The sequence below is a fragment of the Ptychodera flava genome, chromosome 8, assembly GCF_041260155.1.
Source record: "Ptychodera flava strain L36383 chromosome 8, AS_Pfla_20210202, whole genome shotgun sequence".
NCBI classification, from domain to species: domain Eukaryota; kingdom Metazoa; phylum Hemichordata; class Enteropneusta; family Ptychoderidae; genus Ptychodera; species Ptychodera flava.
The window spans coordinates 23,123,987-23,138,416 of NC_091935.1; the positions used below are offsets into that span (position 1 = coordinate 23,123,987).

The 14,430-nt window shown below is 36.4% G+C and overlaps 1 protein-coding gene across 1 annotated transcript in view; it reads left to right on the forward strand.

The window, feature by feature from the left end:
* Positions 1 to 14,430, forward strand: part of LOC139138811 (TNF receptor-associated factor 2-like) — a 92,568-nt gene that overhangs the window by 42,770 nt on the left and 35,368 nt on the right. The window contains exons 2-6 of the mRNA XM_070707351.1: positions 9,116 to 9,295; positions 9,978 to 10,056; positions 12,033 to 12,131; positions 12,628 to 12,792; positions 13,657 to 13,731. Coding sequence (XP_070563452.1) covers positions 9,153 to 9,295; positions 9,978 to 10,056; positions 12,033 to 12,131; positions 12,628 to 12,792; positions 13,657 to 13,731 — 561 coding nt within the window. The 5' untranslated portion in view covers positions 9,116 to 9,152. The remainder of the gene's footprint in view (positions 1 to 9,115; positions 9,296 to 9,977; positions 10,057 to 12,032; positions 12,132 to 12,627; positions 12,793 to 13,656; positions 13,732 to 14,430) is intronic.

The window sequence follows — 14,430 nt, forward strand, 5'->3', positions numbered from 1 at the left end:
GAAGTGGTGGATTCTGAGATATCTTGAAATATAATGAAGGTTTTGTTGATACGAACTCAGTAGCTATCACATTAACTCAATTTTTTCTAAAGGAGCCCGAGAAAGTCTAAAAATTAAGTACAGCAATCCTGGAAAAAGAAGAAAAGAAATCAGTGGTTTGACAAAGATTGTAATAATTTACGCAAAGAACTATAAGATTGCTATGAAGACCTTTGATAAGAATCCCAATGATTGTTTTTTGAGATGAAATTATTTCAGTTTGAGGAAAAAATATAGACAACGTCTGAAATTTAATAAAAAACAGTATAGCAGATCTTTAATAGACAGGTTAGAATCAACAAATAATAACTCAACTGAGTATTGGAATATTTTGAAGAATCTTCGTTCCAAATCAGGGGCATCTGTAGATGAGGCTATACATTGCAAGGACTGGGTAAAATATTTTAAGTCACTTTACAATTCATCAACAACTGTCGATGAAAATGTTATTTCACACGAACTAAATGATCTTGAAAAAATAAAGAGATTGAATACGTATCTTAATATGCCAATCAATCAAACACAATGACTTATTGCTTGCTATAAAACAATTAAAAAATCATAAAGCGCCAGGAGAAGACTCAGTTATAAATGAAATGATTAAAGTCAGTAATAGTCTTTGTATAAGTAGCATTCTTAAGTTATTTAATCACATTTTACAAAGCGGCAATTTTCCAGCAGTTTGGAAATCCACTTTATTAGTTCCACTTCACAAATCAGGGGATAAGTGTGATCTGACTATAGAGCAATTGCTCTTTCAAGTTGTTTCTCAAAACTTTTTACATCAGTGATGAATAGGAGGCTTATTAAGTATCTTGAGGATAATGATCTTTTTTCTAACTTCCAGTTTGGTTTTCGAAAAACAGACGTACATCAGACTGTGTTTTTCTGTTAAAGACTGCTATTGATAAGATGTTCTCCATGAAAAGATTGAAAAATTCATCAAACAATCTTTATGTGGCATTTGTAGACTTTAGAAAAGCATTTGATTGTGTTTGGAGAAAAGGCCTCTTTTTAAAAATGCAGAGGTTTGGTATATCTGGTAGCTTTTACAATGTTATTGTTAAGTCTATGTATGATGATACTCAGTACAAAATGAAACTGTCCAGTGGTATTTCAGATGGGTTTATTTCCTCATGTGGTGTGAAACAAGGTTGCAATATGTCACCAACATTATTTAATATTTTCCTAAATGATCTTCCACACATACGAGTTTGGTGGTTTTTCTGATTCTCCAATCAAAATTGGAGATTGGAAGTTAAATTGTATTTTATATGCAGATGATTTGATACTTATGTCAAAATCAGCTGATGGTTTACAAAATTGTTTAGATAAGTTGCATGCTTACAGTAAAATATGGGGCCTTTCAATCAATATCAATAAGACAAAAACAATGATATTTAATAGAGGTAACAGTTTCATAAAGAACCGACAATTTTTTATTGGAGAAAAGTGTGATTGAAGCAGTGAATCAGTACACATATGTTGGTGTTGTTTTTACACCTAATGGAAAGTTCAAACAAAATCAGATTAATCTTAAAAATAAGGCAATGAAAGCTTTATTCAGCATTAAAAAGTCTATATCGTGTGAAAAATGCTGAATCCAAAGCTTTTGGATTGTTTGATTGTCCCAATTCAGGGCCTGAAAATTACGCTAGCCCGATGCCCGGGACAGACTAATTTCCGATACGGACTAGAACAAAAAAGACCTTACTTGTCCGCGGGCAGCCGGAAGATCACGGTGTAGAAGTTTCGTGTCGTCTGACTTTGTGCGTTATCACAGCTTGAAGTTCATGTAATTTGAATAGTAGATCAAATTGCTTGGCAACGCATGACCTTGCCGAGTCAAAACATACCGTAAAGCTATAGCTGCGAGTGAAATAAAATCGGCGACATTTCTTTTCTAAACTTTGTATCAATCTGTATCAATTTGGGAAAATGCCGTATTTTGGCGGCAACGCATTGTTCGCCATACACTTGCTCAGAAGAGCATCGTCTCTAGCCAAAGGCGTCTCCATGATGAGTCTCTTCAGATTTGGAATTACCGTTACCCGTAAAGATGGCAGCAACGAAATCGGTCAAGAACTTTTCGATAACGGAAATAAGAGGAAGAAAACTGACGAGAAAGAGAGCCCACAGAGCGAGGAAAAACTTTCAAAAGATCGGAAATATGACCGTGAGAAACGTGTACGTAAGTTTCAAAAACAGTGGGTGACGTCATGGCCATGGGTGACTTACGACGATGGCAACGAGACGATGTACTGTGCATATTGTCGAAAGTTTCCGCATATTTCTGACAAAAACAGTGCTTTAGTGAGAGGTACTTCAAGTTTTAGAATCGACGCGCTGAAATCGCACGATATCACAAATGAGCATTTGTCCTGTACTCGCCAATATTACCGACAACAAACTGATACGCAGTCAACTTTCCGCTCGTCTGTGCAAGATGTTCAGTATACGTGCAGTGTACTCGACACACCAATTGCCAAGTCGTTCGCGAAAATGGACGCACAACAGAAGGATAAATTGAGTATTTGTTCAATACCGCATATGCTGTCATAAAGGCCGGAAAGCCATTTTCAGATTTCGAGTTCTTGTGCCGTGTTCAACTCAAAAATGGTTTACCGCTCGGACATAATTACATAAATACGCACGGTTGCACAACGTTTATGAAGTCTATCGCCGATAATTTGAAACGGCGGATTTCTGGAGAGATTAAAGACGCAAATTTCGTCAGTGCACTAGCTGATGGTAGCACCGATAGATCCGTTGTTGAGCAAGAAATAACGTACATTCGTTATGTAGGAAAAGAGAAATTGCCATATAAACACGACAAATCAGCGTTGTCCAAGTGGAGAATGCGCAGTCTCAGGGAGTGTTCGATGCGTTGGTGACAGGCCTCGCGGAAGTCGATCTGAATATGTAGGACCTTCACCCGACAGCGGAAAGACGCCATCCCTTGTCTGCGCTAATTTTGACGGCGCGTCCGTAAATATGGGGAAGAAAACTGGAGTTGTTACCAAAATCAAAGGAATAATACCGTCGGTAGTTGGAATTCACTGCGTTGCTCATAAGCTTGAGCTTTCCATTTTAGATGCATCTAAACGTCTGAAAATAATGACAGACTTTGAAGAAATACTGAAGGGCATTTTTTCTTTCTATCATTTTTCGCCGAAACGTCGCCGAGAACTAGCCGAGATCTCGAGAATCTTTGAGACAGATTTAGCGCACTTCTCGTCTGTCAAACAAGTTCGCTGGCTAGCGAGTAAAGAAAGGGCCGTCAAAGCCATATCTCGAAATCTGAGATCAGTTGTACTTCATCTACAACACACGCCACTGCCAAATCTACAACACAACGCCACTGCCGGAAACCGTGCTGATGATGCAAACCGTGCAAAGGGGTTTTTGAAAGGAATTACTTCTATCCGGTTTCTGAAGATGATGTTCTTTCTGCTTGACTACCTACCCATTGTATCAGATCTATCTAGAGCATTTCAACTTGAAGATTTGCTCATAACTGAACTTCCTGATAAACTTGAACAAACTGTAGTCAGATTAAATGCTCTGAAATCTGTTGCTGGGAATAACATGCAGTTTTTCTTGCAAAATTACAATGTTGATGATCGAAAGTTTGGTGAAATAGAAATCAGTGGTCAAGCATTGACACCTGAGTACACAGTGTCTGAGTATACAGATTTTATTGATAATACTGTAAACTATATCAGTGACCGATTTGATAACTTGAATGAGCACCACTGAAACAACTTCAGTGTCTAAATTTCCACAACTGGCCACTGGGTACTGAGGAAATGTATGTTTATGGAAATGACGATATGCATGATTTGATGTATGATACTTGTGTATCTTCTTACTTCACAGAGTTTGAAAGAGATTCTGTTTGTAAAGATTGGTTGGCCCTCAAATTATACTGCAGGAGGTTCAGAGCCAACTCTCTTCTCAGTGTTTATTCACTTGTACTACAGTCAGTCAGCATAGTGGGTGAGCCCATGAAAAAGCTGCTTGATTATATGTTTACTATCTCCCCCAGTACCAGTGCATGTGAGAGGGGTTTCTCTAAAGTCAATGTGATCAAGACAGAATTAAGAACCACCATGAATCAAGAGAATTTTCAAAGACAACTTTTTGTAATGTCAGAAGGTCCAGATCTTGAATCCTTCAATCCTGATGCTGCAATAGCAAGGTGGCTAGTGAGTTGTGAGAGGTCCAGACATGTAGAGGGTCACAAATTGCCTGGCCCACGTGTTAACACACAGCCAGATTTTGAATTTGAAAAATCTGCAAAGTGAACCAACACCTTTATTGAAGCTTATATGACATGATAGACATCTAAACATGTATAAACATGTGTCAGTTGTGTTATACTGCAATAAATCAAAGATATATTTCCGTGATACTACTTGGTAAGAGCATAATTATTTTTTATACCCCCCGGTAGAAAATTTCAGGGCAAGTGAGTTTTTGCTACGGACAAGTAGGAAAATAGTGGCTACTTGTCCTGGGACAAGTGGATAAAAATTAAATTTTTCAGGCCCTGCCCAATTCTTTCATATTGTTCTGAAATATGGGGGACGGAAATTACAAGTGTTGATAACTGTCTTGAAAGTCTTTGTATATCATATCTCAGGTTTATTTTAGGAGTAAGTAAACGCACCCCTTTTGAGGGTATTAGATCTGAGCTAGATAGATGATTGTAAAATAAGCTCGATATGTCTGTAATAAAATATTGGTGTAGATTAAATATTTACCAGGAGACCATATTTTGAAAAATGCACTTAGAGAAAATATACAAATCAATTATTCTCCATGGGCAAAATTTGTTCGTCACATTTTGGGAAGTTACAATCACAGTCGTGTTTTCAGTGTATTTAGAGTAAATTCTTATTCTCAGTTATGTAAGAAGTTAAAACATGAGTATGCAAATCAATACTTAGAAACTTGGCCTTTTCAATGATTCAAGGAAGAATGGAAGTGGTAACAAATTGTGCACTTATAGAATCTTTAAGACCAAGTTTGGTTTTGAAAAATATTTAAGAGATATTTCAGATTTCGGGTTACGTAGAAGTTTAACAAAATATAGACTGAGTGATCATAATTTGCGTGTTGAAATTGGTAGGAAATGTAAACCTTATTTACCTTTAAATGAAAGAATTTGCTTGAGATGTGATAGTAATGTAATAGATGATGAGTTTCACTTTTATTCATACTCTCTCATGATTGTCATTTTGTGTGCTTTTCAGCTGGTGCCATTGAACTGGCCAGAGTTGGATAAACTAAAGTCGGCTCAGACTGATAAATCCAAAAAGTCCACTGATGCATTTAAAAATGAATCAATTTAAGACCTTGCCCTAGGTATATGGCTCTACAACCTGCTGATAAGAGGTAGTGTTGAACATCTGCGTGCAGAACTACACATTACATGTTTATTTTTACTCTGTGTGCATTCCTAATAAATATGTGGCTATATGGTAATTTGGGTGGCGGGACTTGAAAATTTTTGAGGGTATTGAGGGGGGGGACTTGAAAATTTTTGAGGGTATTGAGGGGGGATCTGACAAAAAATAAGATTTCAATCGCGATTCCTCCAGCCCCCACCCCCTCCCACCCCCTCAACTTTTTTTTGAACGTGGCCTTAAATGAGCATTTATAGATTAGCATTCCGCACCATGATTTCTGGCTTATAGACGTATATCCACAGTCACTCCACAAAATGTAAAATCACTATGTTGATGAAATCCACTATCTGTAGCCTCAGTAAAGTGATAGCAGAGCTAATCTGCAGAAGGATGTGATAAAGCTGAAAGACTATCAACTAGAGTTTGCCTCAAGAGGACAAAATTGTTTGAACTGAAATAAATGAAGTGTGAATAATTTGAGTATGCTTCTAATTTTTCAACATTTACTGAACGGAAAAGAGAAAGAAAAAATGTTTGATCTATTCAATGCTTATATTTGCCAATACCTTGAAAACTTATTTCTTCAATATAGTCCTACCGGTACTTTAATTTCAATTGCATTTACCAAAATCCACAAGGTCAAAAAAACTTGCAAGGCGTTTTAACAACACGCACAGATATATCGATGATCTGATTAGTCTAGACAATCCAGACATATCAAATTACTTACATCATATTTACCCTGATGAGTTGGATTTCAAAGAAACAACAGAGAGTAGGAACTCTGCTTCATATCTTGATCTGTTCCTACAAGTGGGTACATGGGCTACACAGCTAAGCTGTATGAAAAAGGGATGATTTCGATTTTGAAATCATAAATTATCCCACTTGTCATAATATTCCATCTACACCTGCTTATGGTGTGTACGTATCTCAACTTCTCAGGTACTGTAGGGCTTGTGATTCCTACACTGATTTTCAACTGAGACACAGCTCATAAGCATCAAAATTACTGAGACAAGGATACACAACAAAAAGACTCGTTAGGACTTTAAAAAGTTCTACGGTCGATATGACGACATTGTGGCCAAATATGACACTTCGGTCACTCAAATGATTAACGACAGCATTCCCGGCTTTGACTTATTACCGTGATTCATATCCTGTATCTTTTCATACAATATTTAGACAATTTTGGGACCAATCCTGACGGGATTGCTAGCAAGTTACGCTTACCCATTCCGGACAACTGGTACCACCGCTAACAGTGTCAGTGGTTCAGGATGGTCCTACTTAAATTTGTAAATCACAATTGTCCCATGGACCTGGTAATGTATTACCTTGAATGGAAATGATTATTGGACCTGTTTAATGTCATATTCATACCGGTATAGATCATGGAATCTTGATTTAGAGGAATATGGTCTATGGTCCTAATATGCAATGGATCAAAAGCATTATTCCTGATTTTGGTTCAACTTGATGCTCCTATGGTGCACTTAATCCCTTGCAGTCCCTTGCATTACCAGCTGCACATAACCAATACACAGTACAATAAAGTACCCACAATCCTGTTTGATTTGTACCAACGACGTCAGTTTTCATATGAAACTTTTTCAGTTCTGCATAAAAGCAATAAATGTGGAGTCTCAAGATAATCGATTAATTATATTTATTAAAAGTACATTGAAACATTGTAGTATAAATGTCAAAGAAACAGTTAAATAACCATGAAAGTTACATTCTGTAGGTACTACAAATGTCAGTTTTGGGAAGCAAGTTTAATTAGACCAACTGAAGGGGTCATTCTCTGAAAAATTAGCATGTAAATTTATTTTGTCTTTTCAAATTTTTTCGTCTCATAAAGGGGGGGGGGGGGGTTCCATCTTTTTTCATGAAAAATGCAGGGGGGTCTATATTTTTTGAACACCGGCGACAAGATTTTGCTGCCTCCCCCTTCCCGGCCGTAAAACTGAACGGTCCCTAAGTTCAGAGGTTGCAGAGCGCTAGACTGGCCCCAATCACCTGGCTTTCCTTGGTAGGATCATTACTGGCCAAACAACTGTGTACCTTGCAAATGCTTTCTAGTGTTACAAGCGGTCTAGCGTAAAAGCGTACAACGTCAGCAAATAATTGACAAGGACTTGGAACTTCCAAAGCAATTAGTTTATCACAAGAAATAATCTTGATTTGTAGCTGATAGTTATCTAAACTTGATAAGGGAGGTTTTTTGTTTTGATATGATTAGAGATGCATGAGCATGGGCAGGCAGAAAATGATCAGGAAATTAGGCCTGACACTAACATAACACTCTTACACAGTGCAGTGGTAAATGGGCCACCGTATTATGTGCATGCACAGTTTTCAATCTGACTCAATCAATTTGAAAATTTATCCAGTTTGAAAAAAAAGGAGTCAAGAGTTACTGCATAGCACATTCTTGAAATAAAATTTCCATAATCAGTGTCATAAAGCAATGGTAGGAAATTCAATGGTTGCAGCACAATTCCAAATAACGGGGAAACTCTGCCCACCTTTCATGCATGTTTATAAGCCTTTTAATAAAACGTCAAATTATTTATAGCAACCCAATTAAACCTGCAAGGTTCACAAGTCTGTGGGCAAAAGGCATTCACCCCACCACCTACAAAACAACCTACCACTTAGTGTGACAGTCTGCTGAAGTTTAGTCCATCAATTTATTCCTTTTTGATAAATTAATATACTGACTTTGAGCAAGTCTACCAGTCTAGCACCTGCACACAGCTGAATCTTTCGGTTTAAATTGAAATATCTCCTACCCCATACTTCTACATCATTTTCATATACACTTCATGTCACTGTCAGATTTTTTATGACTTCTAAAAACATTTTCAATATCTGGGGGTGGTAGTGAGTGAATGAAATGTTAATTGGCATTGCTCTGTTGGCGTCCTTATCTGAAATGTCAAAATACCGTATTTTGCTTGCCAATGCTTAAACTTTGCACATATTTAAATATAGAGGTCCACTTAGCAAGAAATGTCTGGTGTTTTCTCAATATTGCAGGCTTTTTTGAAGAAAAATTGACAGGAGAGAAAGTATTATGCCAACTATTAGTCCCCGCGGACGCAGTCCGGCAGGGACTTATACCGTAGATTGGGTCCCGTCCGTCAGCAGCCGTTTCTCTGTCACCCCTGTGCTGATTTTTTTCAAACTGTGTGCAAGGATAAAGTACTGTGGCATACATATATGCACGTCAATTTATTTCACGATACGATCCAATATGGGCGCCAGGCAGCCATTTTGTTGCGAATTTTTCATGCTTTTGAACCATAACTCAACTATCCCTGAACAGATCAAACTAGCAAACAGACATTGTTGTAGTGTGCATGTGCATGTCAATTGACCATAATCCAGCGGGGACTGTGTCAGCAGTGATGACTTGTTCACCAATACACTTGAAAGTAAATATATCTGTACGCCAGACATTGATATTCCTGAAAGAACCAGTGCAGACATCCTGTAGAGATACTGTGGGCTGTGTACTGATGCCATTCTTACGTAAGGAATATACTTTCATATAATATCAAATCTGTCATTTTGAGGAGAAAATTAGAGATCCCATGTGAAGATCAACATGGTTTTAACATCTTTGAACAACTGTTTCACAAACATTGCAGGCTTTTGGAAGAAATATTGACCAGGAGAGAAGGTATTATGCCAGGTTATCCCAAGCAGTTATTCAGAAATACACTTGAAAGTAAATATCTGTGCACCAAGTGTGAATTGATATTGAAAGAACCAGTGCAGACATCCTGTGGACACAGATACTGTGGGCCGTGCATTGACGACATTCTTAAGTAAGAAACACTTTCAATAATATCAAATTTCTCATTTTTAGGAGAAAATTAGATATCTGATGTAGCAATCAACACGGTACTCAAACATCTTTGAACAACTCTTTCACAAAAAGAGCAATAAATATAGTGATGAGTATAGTACAGATATACTACTGGTAATAGCTAGATTGCTTAAATAGAATTAAACGAATTCTCTAAGGCTGCTCATGGAGAACAAGAAATGCACATTCCCTTCAATCACTCGGTTGAAACTTCTTGTATGTGTGACTATTTATGAGTGCCGTCATGAATAATAAATGTTACCAAACTCCATAAATTTACTTTTATTATACCTCAAGTTATTTGTTACTTTAAAAAAGAATCGCGGTTTGAATTGTCATGACCAGTTTTTTTGTTAGAAAACATAAGAATGCAGAGTTTACTAGAAATATCAGTCATTTGATCACAATTGATTCACCATATTACGGACACCAAAATTTAATAGCGGCACCTTATCAGCTCAGTATCTGGATAGTTACAAAAAGACTGGTTTGCCAGATCATCATATACTTGACTTGTTTTGAAATGTGCACGAACAAATTGCCTTAATTTTATGCTTTATCCCAGCATTAACATGCCTGAGTGTGTATACTCCTATCACAGCAGACTTGACTAAAACCTTTTATGCTGATGTCATTGTTAGGGAACCTCAACAGCAGCTGTGCATCGTTTGTGGAAAAAGCAGCAACAGTGACCCAGCCAGCATCATCAGTCCCAGTCAAGTATACTTTCACATTTGGGTTGTCTTTTGATAATATCATATACTTCATCATCATAATCCCTCACTTGAGCGATTGTGATCATGCAAGTGCAAATTTTTATGTACTACTTCTATTGGTTTGGGAAGGTTACACCTGAAGTTGTTGCGCATGTGGCAAAACGAAGCCAAGTAAAAGTGTCACAATATTCTGTAAAATATCTGTATGCAGAGTGTGGCTGAAAAAAATAAATAGCAAGAAAACTGTAATTCTATTTCCAAATTTATAGAACCTATCTGCATTCCTCCCAGATATTCAATGTATTTTACATGTAGTTCATTGATAATAGTAAGCCCATATGTATTGTTTTCACCATACATGTACGGTATACTGAGTCTCAATTACATGTATAGCGCTCGGTCCCCTTTAATTATCCACGGCCCCCTACAATATAAATGTCCCTTTTATATTTAAACCCTTTGATTGCTGTAATTTTTCCCATCAAAATTTCAGTGCAACATTTTACCAATTTTCATGAATTTTTCTGTAATTTTTTTGATAATTTTGGATCAAATGGACATCACATTTCATTGGCTACAGTTTTTTACAAAAATTTGGCAAAAAAATTGGAAAAAATTTAACTAGGGTACTTTTATAAAGTTGACTAAAATTTACTTTGGCTCTCAAATCATTTAGTTTATTAATTATACTGAATGAGTCAATTTAACTCGCAGTACTTGCATTTATAGACTTATTTCAGTTATGTATGTTGAATCTAATACCAAAAGGATGCTTGATGGCTTACTGGTACTGACATTGTCCCTTATTCTTGTGTGCCCATGCATATACCAAGACTGAGTCAGGTACTGTAATTTCTATTACTGCATTTGTCCAAGTATACTTACATGTGAGGATAAATTCTAGTTTGACCTTACTTGATCCAGAGGTTTCACATGTTCATTTTTAGTTACTATAGACTATAGTCTATAGAAGCTATTGGGATGGGTATCCATCCGGCATCCGGCGTCAGTCTGTATGTACAATCTATGTATGTATATATGTCAGTTTATGAGGATGTCCGGCCATTCAAATATTTGGAGAACCGCAGCACTTACAGACTTGATATTTGTTGTGTTAATGCAACATATGATTATGACAAACAATCTTTACTAGTTTTTCGATATTGTTGAAAATGTGCAAATTTGCTCAAAAAAGCTGTTTTGATAAAAAATCTTCATAATCGCTGGTCAGACAGCCTTGATATTTGGTGTACAGGTCCCTTGGGATGACCTTACCTAGATTTGTTCAAAGTGTAATGAAATATGCAAGTTTGTAGTTTTAAGGTAATTATTGCCATTTTTGGTCAACAAATCTTTAAAATTATCTTCTTCAAAACTGTAGGTCATTAGCTTTGATATTTGGGATGTAGGTCAGGGCCTAGGGATGACCTATTTAAGATTTGTAGAAATTGTGCAGAAAATGCAAATTTGTATTTTTAAGGCAATTTTTGTCATTTTTGGTCAAAAACTTATTACACCAAACCACTTGTCTGATACCTTTGATATTTGGTATACAGCTTCATAGGGATGATCAAAACATGATAATTATTCAACATATGATGAAATCTCCAATTTTATATTTTTTGGGCAATTTTTGCATTTTTGGTCAAAAAATTTGTCTCTCAAAAACTCATCTGATAGCTTTGATAATTGGTACAGGGGTTTGAAGACTTATCTTATTTAGATGCATTGAAATGATGAAATCTGCAATTTTGATTTTTTGGGGCAATTTTTGCCATTTTTATAGGCATACATGTAGGGTCTATGCTTTAAAGAGTCATATTTAATTGATTTAACATATTAGTTCTATGGAAATCAAAGGTTTGCAAATTGCGAATTATATATATATGAACAATTGAGGTGTACAACAAAAAGAAATATGTGTTTCTTTAACACCTCATGTTGAATTATGTAAAATAATTGAACCATTGCCTCTTACAGATTTTCCCTGACAATGCCATTAAACGTGAACTTAAAATCCAAGAGGTTAGATGTATCATCAATGGCTGTGATTGGACCGGAAAGTTTAGAGATTATGAGGTATAATTTAAGTTACACTCTGCAGATGTATTAATCCTAGCAAAAAGTAGTTTTGAGCTAAATTCAGAAATGTTTGCAACACTTCTCAATAATAAGTTCTTTTGGTTGCCAGTATATCAACATTATATATTGTCTGCATATCAAAATATGTGGAAGCATCCTTTCTATCTATACATATGAAAGATCATTCACTTCCAGTTATCTTCAGACTTCAGACACCAGTGGCAAAATGAATTTGTTTTTGTCATATTTTAACTTTGTGAAAGATGGGTCGTCTTTTCCTACACCAAAATCACAGGGCTAATGTGCAGTGTTGAATAAGCTGTTATCCAATTGGGTAGCTGAATGTCACCAATATAATTAAAACAATACAATAGACTCCCTAAGTTGCTGTGAATAATGACAATGGACCAATCAGAGACAGAGCTTATTCAACGCTGCACATCAGCAGAAATCACACTCTTAACATTCTTTAACTGATATTCCTATTTGTCAGGAACACATCTCTGAGTGTGAGTTTAAAGTCATTAGATGTATCAAGACAGGATGTACTGAACAATTCCAAAGGCGTAACCTAGCTGATCATCTAGAATACCAGTGTGAAATGAGAATGATTGTATGTGACTTTTGCAAGGAGGATATAGTATGGAAGGAGCTGAAGGTAATACTCTGGTTGTCACTTCTAGTAGTATTGCAGTCACCCCACACATGGGCAGCATACATTCATACAGCTTGGTGAAGACAGCTGGATGTATTTAAACAATAAAGCACAACCAGCAACGGTATACACAAGATTTTGACCAGTTCACAACATATGTTCACGAGCGACAGCGAGTGCATATGAAGTGAACTGCCGTTCAAAATCATAACAGGAACAACGGAACATCAAAAAATGATAATTGCTTTGCAGAGAGCTCACGTTTGTGCTGACCATGGTATATCGCGAATACACCATGGTTCTTTTTGCATCTCGACCAATCAGATCACTGCATTTGTACCATCAATATACTGGTATGATATAATGCATATTATATCATACCAGCATATTAATGGTGCAAATATAGCAAGCTGATTGGTCGAGTCGTAGAAAAAAACCGTGCTACATTCGTGATATTGTGCAATTGACACAAACGCAAGGGCAAGAGCAACCTTTTTTGACATTCTATGCCAGAATTTCAATGTCTTTATAATATAATTTGAAGGATCTACCGTATGCATATCTGATATATTATTAATCAAAATTAAGGTCAAAAAGTGTCAAGATATGTCAGAGTATAGATCTGGTATCACTTGGTGTTCCACTCCCATACAATCTTTTATAATCATGTATAATTTTGAAACTAAAAACTTGAGAAAATTCAATTATAAGGATCAGGTTTTGACATCAATACCAGAATATCACTTTTCCCTGCTATTTAAATCTGCTGCATGAATTTATATGCACCCAAAGAATTTCACTCTGAAATGTTAACAGTCGATATCACTTAAATCTTATACGGCAAATGAATTACACTCCTCTTCATAGGTTCATCATGATAGCTGTCCCAAATACCCTCTGACGTGTGAGTTCTGTGATAAAAAGAACATACTGCGAGAAAAGGTTGGTAAACAATATGTACACGTATCTTGTATATGACATATAACTCTCTGAGAATTGTAGTCACATGGTTGTGCATCTATTTCTACTGTGATATTTTCTGGCAGATACATAGTAAACACATGGCAATCTTTGCACAAATGAGATTTGCCGTGCAAGAGCAGAGCACCTACAACAGACTTTAAGATTGAGCTGCATGTTGCCAACACAGATTTTTTCAAAGCAATATTTCTCATCAAAGATGACAAAGAAACCCCTTCATACTATATATTTTCTTAAAAACTATCTACTGTTGATTGACCAATCAGAGTGCTCAATTCAGGGTGTTTTATTACCTCCCATTTGCCATACATATATGGCAATTGGGAGGTTATATGGTTGAAAAAAGTCTGTATGTGAGATGTCTGTCTGTATGTATGTATGTATGTATGTTTGTATGGATGTCTGTCCGTCCAACGCAAAACTCCGAAACTGCTGCACGTATAAAGCTGATTTTTGGTGTAGTGATGCCATATATGATGTAGATGTGCCGTTGTTTAAAATGAACTTTTTAGTCTCATGTATATGCAAATGAGGTAGAAAAAAGGGCGAAAATGGTCAAAAATCAATAATTCAGGAACTACTCTTCTGATCATTGTCATATTTGGTTTTTAGGTACCTTGGGCCCTACTCAAAGAAACATGTAGATTTGGTGTCAATATT